This window comes from Hippichthys cyanospilos, chromosome 21 (genome assembly GCF_059441005.1).
Source record: "Hippichthys cyanospilos isolate Australia breed blue-spotted pipefish chromosome 21, RoL_Hcya_1.0, whole genome shotgun sequence".
Lineage (NCBI taxonomy): Eukaryota > Metazoa > Chordata > Actinopteri > Syngnathiformes > Syngnathidae > Hippichthys > Hippichthys cyanospilos.
Window position 1 is genome coordinate 10,356,549 of NC_142389.1, and position 20,861 is coordinate 10,377,409.

The following is a 20,861-nucleotide window of genomic DNA, read 5'->3' on the forward strand; positions in this document are numbered from 1 at the left end:
GTGTTTTGCAATATCCCGCCTGTTAAAAGTCTGAAAATCTATCATTCTTCTGGTCCCGCAGTCAAGACATGCGGCAGTAACCTTCAGGGACCGTCTGGAACCTTCACGTCGCCCAACTTCCCAATTCAGTACGAGAGCAATGCACAGTGCGTTTGGATCATCACAGCATCGAACCCCAATAAGGTGAGTCTTCCCTTATTTTGTTCAAATTTATTTTTTTCCTTGTTGCTTTCAATACTTCACTCTGGGAATTCCTTGATTATCTACTTTTAAACAGATTTGTGTTGTTCGTGGGTGGAGTATCATAACCTATTTTAAAGGGTTTTCAGTAATTTAGTAGGCAAGTTATAAACATATTAATGGTAGTCTCATTTTAATCTGGGTAACTGGGGAAACATGTTGGTGTTTTGGGATTTTAGGTTCTCTTATTTTAACCTGTGCAATTTTGGGGGATTTACCATAGTTCTTTGTTTTTAACTTCGTAACTTTGAGTGACTTTACTGTAGTCCAATTTATTATGTATCTTATTTTAATATGTAATTTTGAGGGATTCTTTACCCCTTGCGACGTCAGGAGATTTGCAGCTGTGTATTTGTTGTGGAATAAACAATCATCTTATGTTTACACTACCCACAAATGTTCTCTGAATGATTGTGGTCTCTAACCATACCATTATTGATGGAAATTCTGGTAATATTTTAAACCTGCGCTTGTCATGGTCAGTCTTTATTTTAACATATGATATAGTATTTATATGATATGATATGATATGATATGATATGATATGATATGATATGATATGATATGATATGATATGATATAAGTTTTTATTTTTTCTACAACCTTTGTGACACATTGTGGTAGCGTCAATGCTAGTCTTTGTCTGATGTCTTAAAGGTATTTTTGCTAGTCTCATTTTAACCCATGCAATTTCAGAGGGATTTGTAAGCATTAGATTTATTCTAACGTGCACACCTTTTATGAGATTTATCGTCAAAATTGTGGAACTCTTGGGCAATTTATGAAAGTCTTATTTTAACAGGTACAACATTTGTCAATACATTGAGGTGGTAGTCTTATTTTAAGTTAATATACAATGAGGCCCACTGATGCAGAAACACAATTCTGATTGCTTGTCTGTCCAAGTTAGCATCCACTGTAAATTTAATGCACATACAAGCATGTACATACTTAGTTCACTGACATGATTTAAATAATTGAAAATGTCATTCAATAATTATTGACGAGGATTATGCGCTGATTGCAGACATCCAATCTGGCTCTGTGATTGGGCGGCTTTACATGGTTGCCTGGAAAGCGCAGAGCTACTATTGGTCGCTTTTATGTCCCGAGAGGATTGTCATTGCTATATGCAGTCTTGTCGTCGTTGCATCAGAAACACAGTAACTTTAGAACACACACACACACACACTTACACACACATGCTTGCAGCAAAACTTCTCGGGAGTGTAAGAGAAACTTTCTGTGTATCCCCTCTTTGAATTGGTTGCTAGCCATTATGCTTTATAGCCCATAATTACATATAATTTTACCTATATTTTAGGGTTCCACATTATGTCGTTAAATATGCCAGACAGCTCACAAAATCACGCAAGCAATTTTCAGTTCTGTCACGTCACATTTCAAGTGCCATGAACATTTGCATGTTACTTATTCACCATACCTTTTTCAAGCTCACTTTTTTATTTTTTATTTTTTTCCTAGTGGGAAAAGGCAGGTTGTCATAGTCTCATTTGAACCACTATAACTTATGTTGGAGTTATGTACGTAAATTTGTAAAAATTGTGGTTGTTTTTGTTCATTTTTTTTTTTATTTACTTATTCATCTTGGAGCAACCTTTTGCTCTTTTTCAGTAATTTTAATATAACCTGGAAACTTGTTGGAGTTTACAAGTGCAGTTCAATTTTGAACTAAATCTAACTAGTCGTCTTATCTTTTCCTGAGCTATTTTTATTTATTTTTTTGCAATAATATTTCAACCAACCTAATTTAAAGGACTTTATGATAGTCTTATAGTATCCTTTGTAACTTTAGGGGGATTTAAAGTAAGCTTTATTTAACCTGTATAACCTTTGAATATAACATTACTTTCCCTAGTGCAACATCTGTGGGTTTTAATGGTCTTAACTTAAGAGTGCATATTTCAGGAAGCTTAATGGTCTTAGGTGATTGTTTGTATCTGAATAATTTTTGCAAATGTAGTTTACCAAGGTAAACATGGTTGACAAATTTTCAGGAGGAAAAAAAAAAGACTAATAGTTTCATCACACGCTGTCATGGCATTTCTGTGCGTGAATGACAATAAAAACGGAGACATTTTAATACAATCCCTGAGCAGCCTGCGATAAGGGATAAAGCATGAGTGACAAATCCTTTAATTTCACTCCTAATATCCTTCTTTCTTCATTTATTTTTTACATCCTGGCAGTGTTTTTTTCTTCTCTAGTATTTATTATTGGACTTGTCTGAGTTGTGAATTAAAGATTCATCGTTTAAAAATGCGACATGTACATTAAATGTACCTTATTGCTCATGGGTTTCATCTCACAACTGTCAGTCAATTGTCACCGCTTCCATGCCGGGAATTTATCTGCACAAGATTCCAGAAAGCTTTTAACGCCATGCGGCATCAGTCAATCAAATGGAAGGGATACTCATTCGACGTGTGGCATACAGTATTATGAAACAATACAGTAACTTTCAATGCGACTTAAGGCAAATCCTCTCTGAGCTGTACTCATTAACGGTTTGTTAATGAATATAAAGTCACTTTTTTTTCATGATCCCTGGAGGTGAACTATTTGTAAATATTAACAATCTAATTTTATTCAAAAATTTTCTGCCCTGCAGCATTAGTTTCAACATTACTACTGCATGACTACTACTTCTACAAATAAAGATAATACCAACAGAAAACTATAATTAAATATTAAAAGGATTATGGAATATTATTTTGTCTTTCTGAAGCAAATACATTTTGGACATATTTACTAGTACATTTAAACACATTTGTATCTTTGTTGAAACATGTTCTTATATGTCCGCAAACACATTTGAACATGTTTGCAAATACTGTACTTTCAAGGACATTTGTAAGCTTGATGCTGAAAACACAGCATTATTTCCAGATGCGGGCAGTCTGTGTGTCACAGATGGACCAATTTTTTGCCAACAAATCGCCGAATGATGAAACATTTTAAAAACTATCGACTGAGCCCAACAGAACAGCATATTTTCTCCGTAGTTTGAATCTGGTATTGTAATTGTTCACCAACTGTGTTACCTGTCATCTTTAGTAAAATTGTGTCACCTCACACATTTAAATATTCATATTCCCCCCAATGTTTTAAACTGCCATATATTTGGCAATGTGGAAGAGTAAACACAATCTAAATAGGGAGCATAAATGCATACATGCACCTAGGTATAACTACCAATGTGCTAGGTAGAAGAATTTAAAGTCAATCCAAAAAGTCACGTCTTGTAAATAAAGCTCAGCAAAACTTTGCTTTTTACTTCTAGTGCATGTGAGAGATGTCGTTGTGAAATGTGAATTTTCTTCTATGCAACCATCTCTGAATATGTTTTTTCAAACAATGACTCAAGAGGTTGAAAGCTATCTGAAAGACAATAATGCTCCCTATTGGATGTGATTTCTTGCAGTCTAGTGCCAAGGAAATATGTTAAACTAATGTGCAGCTACATGCATGCTAGGCTTTATGATGTGGGTTTAGTGTGTTTTGTCAAAAGTTTTTTCTACCTCATTTGGAAAATTGAGTGGCAAAAAGGAAAACTAAGGTTTGGCTCGGGTTGGTATTTACAATTAATTGGAATTTTGACTGTTAGGGTTAGGGTTCTAGGTTTCTTGGGTATTTTTTGGGCAGGGGGACAAGTGTTGATGAAGTTCCACATATTGACGTGACTGTAAATGACACACCACCATTTTTTTGAAATGGCCACCTCTGACTTTTTCCCATCATGCTTCAGGGGATGATAATCAACACCGTCTAGCATCATGGAGACAAATTATGCTTTTTTTTTAATCAAATCGTCTACAAGTACAATTAAACATGCCGGTATTTTAAAATATAATTGAAATTTTGTTTGAATGCATTTGCAAAGAGATGTAAACATACTTCCAATTATTTTTAAATGAGTTTGCCGATTAAAAATCTTGACTCTAAGCTGGCAGTTCCAGACCTGGTTACATTTTTCATATTTTACAGTATTTTCCTTTATTTAAGTTTAGAAAAGTTGACACAACCTTCCCTAATTATCTTCAAGACAAATTTACAGTTGCAAAACTATACATTTGAACTTTTTTTTTTTCAAAATGTTTGAATCCAACTGCAGCAAGTTTTATAGCTGGGAGCGTATTTGCAATGGCTTGCTCTTAATGAGCACACTGATGGGTGAAGGAGGAGCAGCTTGTCGAGGATATTGGATCTCCAGAGAAGGAAATAAAAAATGAACAAGACTATAAGTCGAAGGAGAAGAAGAGAAAGGAGGTGGTCGTGACACAAGCCGGGCATGGAAATTGTCCCTTCTGAATTCTCCTCAGTGTCTTCATTAAGGAGCTCGAAACTATCAAATCACAGAGAAGGGAAGCGGAAGGTGTTCCACTCATGCGTCCATCTGTGAGGATGAGGAGCGTCAGGTTTTCTTCACGCCGACCTGTCCTCTCTGGTTTCTTTCCGTCCCCTCTTTCTCTCTCGCCGTCGGCTCGGGTTAAGTGTTAATGGCCTTCTATGGCTCTCTGACGTTATTGCTTCATTTAGTTTGAGCGGAATGAGCCTTTAGAGCCAATTCATTCCCCCTCTTCTCATTTAACCTTGGGGATGGCGGGGCAGTAAGGCCGTTAGCAATGCCGCCTCCTTCCTCTTCATTCTTCTTCATCCTCCCCCTCTCTCGCGCTCTTGCTCGACTTCTCATTTGGCTTTTATCATCCGCTCCCCTCATGGCCCCTCATCTGCCCCCGCCGGCCGGGGCTGTCTGAACGCGGCCAGGCTCCACCACGTGACTGCCATGTTGAATATTCATTTCATGACATCGGTGGCAACGAGTGGTCGTTGTTGATACTTAAAGGCGTTGGTACTTGCGGAAAAAACAAAAAGATAAAAATAAAAAAACAAATTTGATGGTGTGTTAGGCTCACCTAGTGAGATTAAGAGTCGTCATGAAGAGACTTAAAGTTGTCGTGTTGAGATTTAAAGTCATCGTATAGAAGAATGCGCTCTCACTCACTATTAAAGGAATGTTGATTTCACTTCATCTTTGTGATTATCCTGGCGTCACAACGACCTCAACGCGACAGGTTGACTTTAATGCTGCCACTGATAACATAGTGATGACTTACAATCTGGTCGTAATGATTTTAAACCTCATGCATGATGACTTATGATCTCGTCATGATGACTTTATTGCAGCTTGACTCTATCGCGATTTCTCCTATTGCAGGTATACGTCACTGTTTTTCTTGCAATTTTTCTTCCTTTTAAGTCAGACCAGTCAAAAAACCTTTTTCTCAATGAAAAAAAATCATCTGTTACATGGATTTTAACTTCTGACCATATCTATTTCAGGTTTATCCCTCTATTTTACTTGAGATTTTTCCTGCTACGCCAGGCCAGACAAAACATATAAAAAACATATATCAATTTTATTTATTTATGTTTTTAACAAAGGAAACACCTAAAAAATCTGAACAAACTCAATCACTACATTGCCAATTTCGGTTAATGTGGGTTTTTTTGGGAACCTAACTCAAGCGATAAAAGAGGGAACAATAAAGCGTACTTATTATTTTACCTGCAATGGCTTACATACCATTTCCCAACTTCATCAGATTAATAATATGAATTTATAATTGAGAAATGTGCCTGAGGAGTCTGTTTTCTCACGATACCACATGTACTGTATATACTGTATTCTCTGTGTAAGGTGTGTAAAGTATATATTTTCTGCTCACTATAAGGTGTACAAAACCACTTTTCACATTTTGCCATTTCATTTCTTCATAATCGAAATGACAAACCAAGAATCACTCCTAATCTTTATCTTCTATTCAAAAACTATGCATATCTCCAATGCAAAGGGATGAAATGATGCCATCCACAGGGTTTTTTTTGTCATTGCAGTGGTTTACAAATGCGCAATTCACAGACAAGCAATGCCAATGCTTTACCAATCTGTTGATAAACATATTTGATGGATATCGTCGTCATTGGCAGTTTACTGTAATGAGATAAAATCATAAGATTTCTTCCTGTGCTCATCTCTCCCCTGGAATGTTGTGGCATAATGTGGTGCTACAGAGAAGATTCTAAGTCTCTGAACAAAGATTTGTTAGTAAAACCAATTTAAAATTTTTGCATGAAAAAAAAAGTTGCAACATAATGTGGTACGAAAGATGAACCATGACATAATAGGTGGACAACTATATTCCCCGACCCGTCTTACATCACTGAATCCACCATCTGAGCTACTCTCTTTTTTTTTTTTTTTTTTTGCCGCCTCAACCAAAGGCGGCGCTTTATCATGCAGAAACCCAATTCTGCCGGCTCATTGGCCAGCGACCGCAGACGAATTGGCGAGAAGTGGGAGCGCGGTGACCAATTAGAACTGGTGAGGCGGAGGCGGGTGACGGACCGATGCCGGCATGAATGTCGGAGCGAGAGATGGATGCTCGCCTTGCCGCCAACCAATTAGAGTAGAGAAAAAATATGTACACTCGCACTACACCAAAAGGAATTACGTTATGTGTGCCTTAAGAGTCCGGGCTACATATTTCACGGCAGCCATTCCGCACCCCTCTCCCTCCTGACACCGCCTGTTTTCCGGTTGCACTGCGCTTATGTTCTCGCCATGTTTAATGCCGTGTAAACTGTGCTGATGTGGCTTCACGAATTGTCTCATAAAAATGTTTTATGACCACACGTCTATCACACCAACATCACCCAGTAAAAGACACGATTCAAAGAGGCTTTGGATTCCTGCTCCAGCTTGATTTTATTCTGTTGTCTGACAGTCTTGGAGCAATTGAAGGCTACCGTATTTTTTCAAGTATAAGCCAAGTTTTTTTTGTTTTTTTTTCCTAATTTATTACCCCCATATTAGTAGGGTCGATTTATAACCGCATAGTCAAAAGAGACCAATTTTTTCCACAAATCTGTGTTTAATCTGAGTTCATCATGTTATTTACAAGGCTTAAAATAATTATATACTGTATACCTCTAATAATTTGATATAGTGTGCATCCGTTTAAGAGTGTTTGCACACAACATCGCAAAATGCATTTTCGTCAAGCGTTGCCTCTTTGTTGTCAACAACGAGGCTGCGTAGATAATTTTTTTCAGCAGACTTTGACACATTATGAACAGGAGAACATGGCTCAACTTGTCTTCTTCAGCCCCTAAAAGTGTGTTTGAACAAGCCGGCACATCAATGTCAGTGGGAGGGGACAGCAAAGAGCAACCTTCCACGCTCTGATCTCACAACAATATTTTCGGCAAACTTTGACCAATTATGAAAAGGAAACTACGGCTTGATTTGTCTCCCTCAGCCCTTAAACGTGTCTTTGAACAAATCGGCGCATGGAAGTCAGCAGGTGTGTGTGTGTATGTGTGTGTGTGTGTGTGTGTGGGGTGGGTAACGAAGGGCAATCTTCCACGCTCTGATCTCACAACAGTCGTCACTTGGGTAAAGAACATCCCAAGTAAGATCATCAGCAAATCATTGCCAAAGACCTCCGTTTCAGACAAATTGGAGGGTCTGAAGATGACTACCTGTAGAAGAGTAACGGGGATGTTTGATAGGAGAGGATGTCAGAGATTTAAATAGGAGGAGTTATTTGGCGTGACTGAAAGTGATGATGATTTTCAGGGCTTTTCGACAAATTAGTAATCAGCAGTGTCAAAAAAATAGAGCGTTGAAACTACAAATCATTTTATTGTTGCAACATTAGTTTCAGCATTTGCATCTACATGTACACACAAATTGCCTCGCACTTGTTTTATCCCCCCCCCCCCCCCCCCATAACCACAACGGTATTGTAATTTAATATACGATGAAGAAATTAGTCTATGATTACCGTAATTTTGTCATTTTAATAACACACACCATGTGTTATAATTGGACAGCCATGATCTATGTCACCACTAAAATCACTAATAATTGCATTTTTGTCAAATCCACCCAAATCCACGTGGTAAAAAAGGGCCAATTTATAAGCAAGATCGACTTGTACTCTGAGGAATACGGTAATTTGTAACTGATTGAATCATCTGATTATCGCGCTTTAAACATCTCAAAATAGATGTTATAACATTGTACCTAAAGAACTACTTGTTTTATACACATAACACAGATGTCATTATTTGTGACACTTTAATCAATACTATAACATCGTATCTTAAAATATATATCTTTATATTCTGCGAATCTGTCATTTAAAACAGAACAAATGAGTGGGCTATGTGAGGAAGTTATGTAAGGAATTGACCTCAATGTCACCACTTTACACGCAATTTTTATTAATTATAATTTGAAAAATCAATCGGCCAATTAATCAAGATTTTCTGCTTCCAAAAACTCATCATCAACCTGAAAACAATTCATCTTGGCTGGGCCCTAGTTTTAATGCTAGTTTTTGACACCCTCGCTATGTGAAAGAGACTTGGAATCCAGGAATCTGCCTGCTTTTGTTTCATGCAGTTTGATTGGCAAACTAATTGCTGGAAGCTATACCTGAAAATAAACAAACACAAGAAAAGCCCACTGATTGCTGAAAAGCCAATCATTATCATTAACAGCGCATATTAGCATAGCTAAAACAGAACTGTTGGCATTGAGGTCACGTCAATATCTCCACTCTTTAACGGCGGATTTAAGCCAAGGAGATGCTTGTGAAGTCCACGAGCAGGAAATTGAATCTGGAAATCTGAAAAAAAAAATAAAAAATCCCCTCCAGCAAGTTAGGAAGAGAGAGAGAGCGCGATAGAACGAGGGTGCAGGCGTGCTTTCAATCTCTCCCAGAGGGTGAACTCAAGTTTGAAATATTCTTACACAGTTCTCAGCGAGCATCAAAGATGTGCTCATTATTAAATCGCCCCTCCTCCCCCTTCCTCCCCCTAGTGACCATCATCTTTCTCCTTCTCTGGCTTCCTGTTCTTGTCTCTCCATGGTCTCACATGAAACAGAAAGTGTTGGTTGAATAATTCCCGATCACAGTCTTGCAAGCTTTGTGCTTCTCCTCACCTTGATACATTCATGAACTGTTCGGAGCAGTAAAATTCCCAGTTGACTATGGGCTGATTTTTTGACTTAGTAATGGGGTACAGTGCTTTATATTTGTGTCATGCTCCATTTCTTTTCGAAGCATGGGTCACAAGAAAGTGAGTATTTAATGATGAACGTGGTGTGCATGTAGTTGACATACAAAGAGTGTAGTCTACAATAAAACAAAAGGAGTCAAGAAAATTTCAAGAAAGGGGGGGGGGGTGACTGCGATATGAAATATTTGAGTTGAGAGTGAGATTGTTGGATCAACTGAACTCGAATGTCAAGGAATTAGGAAGTGCTCTCAAATAGTGAGGTGGGCCCCCCATGGGGGAGGGTGCGGATGACCCCCAGGGAAAAGGATTTGTTTTTGCCGTGTGAAGTGTAATTGTGATCAAATAAGGTTAGGACATTTTTTAGGCACTTAGATGCATTTTTTTCTGCTGAGACCAAGGGTATCAAACTCTTTTTAGCTTGCAGGCCTTATGCAGGAAAATCTATTCCCAAGGGGGCCGGACCAATAAAAACATGGTATATATTTATATGACTTTAAAATTACAACTTCAAATTTATTCGTATTTTTTTTATTATTACTGTCCAAAATAGTAAAAGCATAACATCACTAGGAATCATAAAAATTAACTTTACCAATAATTAAAAAACATTTCAAGTTTTTCCTTATATTAAAGAATCACGCTAATTTTTATACTTTACAAAATCACCTTGTGGGCCGGATTAAACCCATTGCGAGCCAAAACCAGCCCGCGGGCTTTATATTTAACACCCATGTCTTAGGCAAACCTTTAACCTGTATAAATGCTGTAAAAAAAAAGGACTTAGCAGTTGTTGAAAGTTTTTTTTATTTGCTTTTTCCTTGTGTCAATGTTAAAAAGGATACAGTTTTAGGTATACAATTTTAAAGATAAAAAGGGGGGGGTCACGAAATGTTTTCTCTTTCGCGTTGCAAAACATAATCGAGTAGCACTGCATTAAACAATTTTGGCTGATAATCAAATTGCTATATTCTCTTACAAAACGTTTTAATTGAATGTGATTTTTGTTGAAGCTTTTTGATGAGCAAAAGCAATCATTTGTTCTCCATTACAATAAACAATAGCAGATTTACCAGTATGTGATAAAATTATGCAAAAACCTTCTAATTGAAATAGTTTCAAAGAAAAAAAAACAAATCCCAGGTCCTTGTGTTTATATACATATATAAATTGTATGAGGTGTTTCCAAACTTTTGACTCATCCTACGCATACATAAAGCCTTAGGAAATGCAGGCTTTGCGATTTGAAAATAGCGCTCTAAAGAATATTGTTTCCTGTCTGCTGCAGGTCATTCAAATTAACTTTGAGGAGTTTGACCTGGAGATCGCCTATGACACGCTGACCATCGGAGACGGCGGGGAGGTGGGAGATCCCACCACCATCCTGCAGGTGTAAGTACCAGTGCTTTATTTCCCGCTCCGGAAAACCGCATTACGAGCAGCGATGACCCTCTCATTGCCGTCATGGAAAGGAGACTTTTATTTCCAATTAGAATGAAATGTCATGTCTTGTGTGTGCCGCAGACTGTCGGGCAGCTTCGTCCCCGACCTGATTGTCAGCATGACCCACCAGATGTGGCTCCACTTGCAGTCCGACGAGAGTGTCGGATCCATTGGCTTTAAGATCAACTACAAAGGTAAGTACACAGGATTCCAAGTATGCTAACAGAAAAAGTGTACTCAAACATCTGACAACCTTACAAGCGCACATCCTCCATTGAAGACAAGAACTTCCATGTAGAATACCTTGCAAATAAATATCACAATAAATGATGGGGGATGACGGATACAAGGCATCAGTATCAGCCCAGATTCAGCATTATACTAAAGTTTTGGGTCCCGTATTTTCAGCACTATAAGGCGCACCGGATTATAAGGCGCACTCTCAATTCATGACATATTTTAAAACTTTTTCCATGTATAAGGCGCACCGGATTATAAGGCGCACTCTCAATTCATGACATATTTTAAAACTTTTTCCATGTATAAGGCGCACCGGATTATAAAGCACACCCTCAATTAATGGCATGTTTTAAAACTTTTTCAATCACAATATAGTCATACTCAAAGTAATGGCAATAATAACTCAAATAATAACTCTAAACTCTCAATAGCATAATAACTCAATGTCAATATGACCAACCTTGTTCAACTGTAAACACAAAAAAACAAGTAAAGCTTACTTTATCAGTTCATTCCCCATCTACGGATCCCAATATCAATATTGATCCATATATAAGGCGCACCATCAGCTTTTTAAAAAAATTAAGGCTTTTAGGTGCACCTTATAGTGCGGAAAATACGGTACTCGTGGACACTACTGATACCAATCCTCGATTTTTAACTCATTTTAAGGGTCCATAAATAATACAATCTTATTCAATTTATACATAATTTTATATGATTTGTATGTCATTTTCATATTTTTAATACTCCATTTTTAAAACTCTTTTTGAGCACAGCCATTGATTTACATATTTTCAGTTCTATTTCATAGTTGCTCCATAAGTTGACACCTTGAACAGACGCAAACAATTGGTTAAAAAAAAAAAAAAAAAAACCTGGAGAACTCGCAGGTCTCAAATCACGAGAAAAAAAGTTGTTGCGAATAGTCCCAAAAAATACAATACAATATAGCCACTGTATAAGTGTTGAGAGCTGTATAAGTAAAAAAATCTTTTTTAACTGGACTGGCGGTCAAAGAATTAATACCTTTAAAAAAACATTTTGCTTCCTGCTGTCAACTGAAAATGACATGACACATACTCAATGCTTTGGAAACAACCAATCATGACTCAGCTTGCGAATGTCACCAATGTGATGTCAATTTCATCAAAAAGCGGCAGAATGTGTAATTGTACATGAAAAATAAAAAGCGTATCAAATTCATTAGTAGACAAAATATCAACTTTTTACTGCTGAATTTGGCTAGATCAGTTTCATAATTATAAATTCAAATTCACAAGTTAGCCTTGCCAGCATATGACCTCACCATTACACATTCTAACAAATGTGCATCCTCTCAAGAGCACAACCTCCCTAATTTGCATCTCCTTGAGTAAAGCAAGGCCCAGTATGTGTCCTCACATTTTCATTTTGTCTTATATTCTGTTTTTGTCCATCAAAAGACCTGTCACTCTTTTCCTTGATGTTTCATTCTTTTGTTTTATTCCTGCTACTCTTTCTTTTACTCCGTCTGTCTGATTCTTCTTTTTTTCTCCCCTTGTTTCCATTCATCTATTATTAATGCCAAGTTCACCCACCTGGCAACACTTGGTCTCTGCTGCCAGCTGCGAGGCACACATCTCACACACACCCACACACACACCCACAGACAAGCATGCATCTCCCACTGTAGATTTGAAGCAGCACTGCAACATTATTGACATAAAATTTGCATTAAAGATTCAGTGAGTTTGTGCCAGCACTATGAATACACACATTTGTCATTCAAGCTGCACAGCAGAATTTGAAATACAAATCAATTCCACAGTTCATATTTAGCTCTTTAGTAGTGTTATAGTCGCAACTTGTGAAGCATACACTAGCACGGTGGTTCTCAAACTTTTTTTCAGTGATATACTCATTGTTAAATATCTTTTCATCCAAGTAACCCTTAACCAGTACAAAGCAAGTTCGGGTAAAAAAAATAAAATAAAAATGACATCGGTGGTTGACCTCTTTAGGATCATAGAAGAGATCTGTTGTCAAAAAGGAATAAGTTAATTATTAATAATTATTTGCCCACAAAAACTTATTCAAAATAAAGTGTCAGGCCTGTTCTCAAAATGGAATAATTTTAAACATGTTTCCACAGAAAATTATTTAACATACAGTATCATATTTTGGGATTACAGTACAAATCTATTCACAAAAATAAAATATTAACGTAATTATTATTTGTCCACAAAAAAATGTATATGCATAAAGTGTCACCAGTTCTCAAAATGAAGTAATCATAAAGAAATACAGTATTTGTCTACAAACAATATTCAACATAAAGAATCATCTTTTGGAATTACCTTAGAGATCTGTTGACAAAAATAAATCATTAACCTAATATTGTGTCAGACCCGTCTTCAAAAATAATTATAAATAAATATTTGTACAAAGAAAAATATTCAACTTTTGGGATGATAGTAGAGATCTGTTCCCAAAAATAAATCATTAACTTGATAGGTAACGAGAGGTGGCACATAACAAGTTGGGTTCAACCACTCTGGTGTGGGGGGAATCTGGCGTTTAAAAATAATAAAATTGAAAAACCTACCGAATATAACATTTGTTTTCCTGAAACATTTAATCAGCTCAATATTTATTTTTAAAGGATTTTTGCACATTTGTATGTTTGTTTTTTTATTTAAAATCCAGTATCCCCTTGTGTTCCGTCAAGTACCCCCAGGGGTACCCATACCCCCATTTGAGAACCACTGCACTAGCACAGGTAATCATTTGTATTTTAGGATTAAGGTCATAAAAAAGCAGTATTGTCTGTCATCAAATAAAGCCGTCAAATATTAAATTGGACTAGGAGGGATATTACTTTTTGAATTGGCTAACATGTAATATCTTGGACAGATAAAGACATAATAATACTGCACAGTAATTCTTGAGGATGTTCCCCCAACTCCCAAGTCTTAACTTCGTCCCATCTGAAATTTTATTTTATGTTCTTCTGCTGTTTTATGATTTGTAATATGTAATTGGTTTTTATTAGCGCCAGAGATGTCAAGGTGTCTTTTAACAGATTTTGTCATAATGATCTGCGGGATTTGATTTCAAAATACTACCCCCTCAAGGATTTCACTGGAGGAGACAAAAATTCATCACCAAGCCATCAAATTACATTAGTATACTGGATCTTACAATGTTGAGCAAGGAGCGGCTACATCACCAAACACAAATATCAAATATATGTACAAATAAAATATGTCTGAAAATTTCTGTAAGTGCCACATATCTTGGAGAAAATACTGATTTGCATTCGAACACACTGTGGCTATTCTTCATGTAATGATATTTTACACATTCTATCCCAACGACAAATGTTCACGTTTTTTTTTTTAAACAACGTTTTTTTAAGGAAATTCTAAAAAATGGTTGTTGCAGGTATGAAGTACAAAAGTACTAATATATTGTAAATAGGCCTACATGTATATATGTATATACTTATTACACAATTCTATAGATTTTGATTCTGCAATAAAACTTCTTAAAAAATACTTAAAAAAACATTAGACACATAATTTGGGTTCTGCAGACTATACACAATGCACTTACTAAAATCAAATAATCCTTCCAATATTTCTTACAATTGGTTCAAAATTGCTTCTCTTCCAAAATATTTAGAAAATTATTTTAAAAACTATTCAATAAAATCCAGTTATCTGTATATTTACTTTCACTTTTATTACTCTGCAATCATTTTATAAGAATATTTCAGGGGAAAAAAAATCTTTATCTTTGTTGTGAATAACCTCGAAACCCGGGCGGGTTAAGGAGACTAACCAGACACATGAGGATGAGAGTCAGAAAATGAGTTTATTCAACAAAAATCACACGCCAGGTGTGAGAATAAAAATAGTCCAAAACAGTAAAGTACAAACCAAAATCACAAAGAACCAACTGAGGGAGAGACAAAACATCTAGGCGGGTCAATTCAACTGGCAGGATGAAACAACGAGGGAGCGGAGTCTGTACGAGAGCGACTAGGACAAAGTTACAACAGAAACTATCGATGAGCAAAAATGCAAAAAGAGACCAAATTACAAACCAAGGGAGTCCTGAGGCAGAATCACTCAGAACGGGAAGCGTTACAAAGGAATAACCCGGCGTCAGGCTCCTGCACCGGCCAGCCTTAAAAAGCCCTTGATGGCAAACAGGCAACGGGTGTGCCCGGCCGGTGACCCCGCCCCCATAGTGGAAGGAGAAACACACGAAACACACACATCACAAGAAAACAGGAACATGGCAGGAATATGACAACCTTGTAAAATGCTTCTACTTTAATTTTTCAAACAAGGACATAAAGAATGCAATTTACTCGAATATAATTTACGTATCGTTGCAGCTTTATAATTTGGAAACATGTTTTTCACAAGCAATGTGAAGTGATTGGCCATTGTTTGTGGTACATTGCTCACTTTGTCTGCGATGAAAAAAAATACGAAATGGAGGCTACCGCACGGTAAATTTTTCTTTTTTTACCATTTCTCGATAGTCAGTGCTAAACGGGTGGTACCATGAATGGCAAATTTGTGTTTTCCCGTACTGATTTTCTTGTACGCCGTACATGTTTTAATGTGCATAAAACTATACAAAGTACGGCAAACAAAAACGCACAGGTTGACACTTGCACTATATCGAAAGCTTCTGAACGGTTTGCTTATAAAGAGAGATTGGCACCTGACAAAATGATTTTGAATTTCACATTTGAAGATTAGCAAGGCACTCTAAAAACCCAACTTTGCAACTCCATTAGCCCCCCTTCAAGGAACAATTTGGTAGCTGAATGTTATCGCTGACTTGTTCAAACTAATAAAAAGGATGCCCTGCAGTATCATTTTAATAACAAGGAAGATCAGTCTGGGAGAGACCAACCAGATCTAATTTAATTTGGCACTCGGCGTATAATTCCGAGGACAACAAATGTTTTATGAGCATTGTAGAGCTCATTAAGAGCCACTTGTCACTCATAAAACATACACACGCAAAGAAAGGAAAAAAAACATCTCACTCGTGTGAATGCTTTCGGGTCCATCAGGGTCCCCAAAAAGTGGAATAGCGAAGATCGCTAATTAAGAGTATCTTAAAAATTGCGCTTAGTGGACCGCAAGAGTTGCTGAAATATGACTATAAAATATTCAGTCATAGCATCACTATAAATTTCACTGTTTACAGTCGATAAGGTTTCCGTTGGGCTTCTGTGTTTATGCAGTTGAGGTAACCCGCGAAGGGCGAACGCTTGCTTCATCACAAACGCACCAACAGGATATGAATTTTCGCTCATGAATTATTGACCTGCGGTAGTAAACTAACAGGAAGCATCAATGCTCCTGCTGCTGTTATACGACATTGGCTTATGTTAAGAACATTAGTTCATGATTTCCTCATTCTTACTATAGGTCATGCTGCCACCATGCTAACACTAATGCTAGTATGTGTCATCACCATGCTAACTGTCATGTTAGCTCACAATATCACCATCCGAACACCTTTAGCTTGTGTTGTTGCCACAATGCTAATTAAAGTAGCTAACAAATTAAACTTGTGTTGCCCCCCATGCTAACTAATGACAATAATGTCCACATGTTGCTGTCATTTTAATAATACTAATAACCTTCAGTTTGCCCTAAACGCTGTCATGCTGTCAACTTTTACGGTGCCGCCATGTTATTATTGTTAGAGTGCGTTGTTGCCTTGCTAACAATCCAATTTTCCTCCCATGATAATGACATTGTTAGCTTGTAATGCCATATTGCTAACACTAGCTTGTGTTCCTTAAATTAACATAGCTTTTTTTTTAATGATAATATGAATACATTGTGCACTTGTCAATTGTTGAATTGGACCATGCAGAATGTTGTGGTAGCTTTTACCAGATCAGCTGATCACATCACTGAACCTTTTCAAATATTAATAATGTATCCATTTGCTGTATTTCAAATTTCAAAACGTTTGACACAATGGAGAAGTTGTGTGGAATCCTTGGCTAACAAAGACAATAGCATTGTTGCAGGAAAAAAAAAAATGATGACGGGAATTTTCCGGGGGCAATCCAGATGAGGAAGATGTCCGAATAAAATTTTTAAAAACACAATTTGGAGGTCACCAGGCAGAAAGTGAGCCGGTAGTGTAGTTGTGTAAAAGCATAGTTCCCGCCTATTGACGTGTCTGGATCAAAGAAAAGACCCCAATTATTAGCTGTGGCCTGACATCCAATTTAAGCAGGGCTTTCCATGACTCATATCAGCCACGGATAAAACCAACACAGTCTTTGCACTTAATGGCAAACAGAGACACAAGGTGACCAGGCTTGTTTACTTCTTTTTTTTCCTACAGTTAAAAATAAAAGTAAAAATACAAGGTTTTCAAATGATCCCTGTTTTCTCACTAACACTTAAAACACTTAGGGTAAATCAGTGTTTTTCACAGGCCACGTAAAAGTTGCTACTCCCTGCCATCCCTGTAAATTTTTTTATGATTGCCTGACTTAATTTCTTAATGCATCCTGGCTTCTGTTTGGATCATGTAAAAAAAGTACAGAAAATGGCAAAAATGGGCCCTTTATTGCATTGAGTAAAAGCTCGGAGCAAGCAGGTACTGTACACGATGCTTTTGGCAACCACACGGTCAAATCAATTTCACAATAGTCACAAAAGCAGCCTCTGCTTTTTTTTCTTTCTTTTTCATCCTGTACGCCTTTACCCAAATCTCATTATCCTCCCAAAATATATTACCATCCCTCTTGGATCTTTAAGTGCCATTTCTTACCACCACGTATTATTGCATGTTGTATTCGCATGAACAATCCGGCCCGGCATGATGGAATATTATATGAGTAGCAAGAGGTGTGTGTTTGGTACAATCCCCAGACATGTCGTTTGGGGAAAAAAATGCACATACTGTACATGCATGTCGTAAAAACGCCTCCTTCTACACACTCCACACACACAATGAGTGTGTTACTCTAGAAATATTCCGAGAAAAGTCATTTGTTCTCCATTCTTGTGCGTTGGGTGCTGTGATTGGTGGCGTCGACCATTCTCATAAAGACGGTGTCATGATGGAAATTAATGCAATACATCACAAAACGCACACACATAAACACACAAAAGTGTACAGCAAAAGCGCATCATCCCTCCTCCCGTCCTGTAAATAATGGTGAAAGTGGGAACAGCGCAGCAGAGAAAAGCCGGGCCGAATAGATTCCCACAAATGCCATCCGCCGACTTTTTAAAAAAAAGACTTACGGCGACAAGGTGGCATTTCACGCAGACTCAAACGGGGATCCGTCTAACCTTATCGCCAGACTGTCGACGTTAATTCCTTTGAAACGCTGCACGGGAAGTGATGGATTCGAACCCGGAGTCGTTCGTCTGACGCAGCAGACGCAATTCTTTTTGCGCTTGGGAGAGCGACACCGTTTGTGACGTGTAAATATGCCGCGGGGGAGTCGTAGTTTGTGTCTGCTTCGCAGTTGAGAAGATCCAGGTTTGAGTCTGCTCGCATTTCGTAACTATTTTTCGAATGAGTACAAGCACTAATCGTTGGAGAGAAATTCACTGTGGCGGTTGACAAATCTGCTTCATAGTCTGAAGTAGAAGTGTCCAAAGTGTGGCTTGAGGCCCTTTTGTAGGCCAGCCACCATTTTTTTTTTCTGTGGACTATATTATATATTTAAAAAAATATGGCCTTCACAGAGTAAGAATTTTTGGAGTTGATCGTGATCTTTGATCTTGTCATCAAAGGCATTTCACATCATAGGGAAATCACTGAAAGAAGACACTTGGAAGCTGAAATTTTACCCAGATGGTGACAACCTGGAGTGTGCTATCATTTTGCTAAAATACTGCGAGAACGATGAGGAAGAAAGTGACCCAAAAATGATCAAAATCCCAAACGAGGATTAGTAACTGATTAGTAATTAGATCAAAATATTTTGAAATAATTTTCTTTGAAGAACTCATTTATTGCAAATACTTGTATGCTGTTTGAGTTGCCACAAAAATATTTAGATATGTATGCATTTTTGACATATTTTAACAATCTCTTCTGTACCCAAAACTGAAAGCTATACCCAGGTAAAAACATCAGTGACCGCTAGAAGGTTTTCAAGAACTGCCCAGGCATACAGTAGAATGAATGCTTGGTCAAATTAACCCTTTACTGGGCACAGCAGTGGCCTTCAGCCATTTGCCTGGTCAATCTATCGGCTGGAACAGCCATTGCTTAAATTCTAACGTATGCCTAAATTTCTCTAAAATCCTGAAAATTCTTGCCTGTTTAGCACTTAAAAATAAAAAAAACGGGTGCCTAAATTTTTGCCTGTTTAGACTATGGGCCAAAAGCAGCCGCTGTGCACAGTAAAAAGTTAAAAAAAAAAATCATGCAACAACTTATTGTACCTTTCGTAATACATCGTATTGAAATTATAGCTCCAAATAAGAAATGACATTAGGGCAGACCTTCCTATAACTCTGTAAAAGGAAAACTTGTGCAAATAAAAAACACATTGTTGCCCCTCAAAACATTTTTACAACATGTAATTTGCAGGACAGATCAATGACTTCATTTATCACTTGGCAATTAATGACATTACAGCTGATTACCAATTTTGTGTAAAATGCCAAATATCGTCCAATTATGATCAAGCTGATCAGATTGGCGTTAAGTCTAGAAAATAAAGTCTAAAGGATAAAGGATAAAGATGCTGATCTGCTTGATATTGCATTAGTGGAATATTAATTAAGCAAGTCCACATGGTTTTAGTGTATCATAGGGGGCAGTCATTTTGACACCTTCTGAAAATGACATCGCAGTTGCTCGGGGCTCAGCTAACACCCAATCATTGCTCACCAATTTCATCTTGCGATGTTTGTGAGCCGTTGTTACTTAAGCCCTGGATACTCCGAGTGTACATTTTCTGGGTTCGGATCTCTTTTGTTTGTATGTAGTTGGGCTTCCTCTGATCCATTTCAACAACTGAATGATTTTTTTTTCTTCACCTTTATTGCTATAGCGACTCTTTACAGTAAGCTATTTCCTCAGCAAATTAAACCCATGTCGTTTGTGCTTCAGACCTTTACGGTCTACAAACAATTTGACTAGTGCTTCCAGCTAGCATTATAAATGTATCCCCATATATTAGTTGGGGAGTTAACAAGAACATGACTAAAATCTGGCCAGTTTTTATGGACTCTATATCCTCCTCTTTATTGGATTTAGCAATGACTTTGTTCTATGTTGCCTAAGGCAACAGCGTTGCATTGTATATTTCTCAGCCATTTGGCTCACGATCCTCTAATGTCTCAATTCCACAACTCCTTTTTTTCCCTTAAACTCAAAAGAAGTGTTATTCCTGCCCAAGGTTACATTTCCCACACATACATGCGTTGTTTTTAACAAGCAGCCCGGTCGCTTGCCTGTGCAAAAGGCGACTAACGGTGAGTCACACTCTAAGCGATTTCCCAACACTGCGTCTTAACGAAAGTGAGGTGTACCACCTTGTTAAAAGGAGAAAACGACGAGGCGGCAAATCCTTTATGCCATCTTTTTCTTTTTTTTTTTGGTCGTCTTTTTAGCAAGTCCCCTGTGAGCAGCAAAATCCACAAATGCCTCAGCCTATCTTTTCTCCCCACTGGTTTGTTTATGTGTGTGTGTGTGTGTGTGTGTGTAACTCCCACAGAGATGTCCCAAAAGATTCTTAAAGGAGACATACAATTTGAAGTTTCTGTTAGTTTAAAGAGGAAGTCAACCCAAAGCGTTCCTTTACGATCAATTGTTGGTAT

The 20,861-nt window shown here is 37.4% G+C and overlaps 1 protein-coding gene across 6 annotated transcripts in view; it reads left to right on the forward strand.

Moving 5' to 3' along the window:
* The window catches only part of csmd3b (CUB and Sushi multiple domains 3b), a 343,211-nt gene that overhangs the window by 237,005 nt on the left and 85,345 nt on the right, over positions 1–20,861 (forward strand). For all 6 annotated transcript variants that reach the window (XM_088404543.1, XM_088404544.1, XM_088404545.1 and 3 more), the window contains 3 exons: positions 62–183; positions 10,640–10,743; positions 10,876–10,988. In XM_088404543.1, coding sequence (XP_088260669.1) covers positions 62–183; positions 10,640–10,743; positions 10,876–10,988 — 339 coding nt within the window. The remainder of the gene's footprint in view (positions 1–61; positions 184–10,639; positions 10,744–10,875; positions 10,989–20,861) is intronic.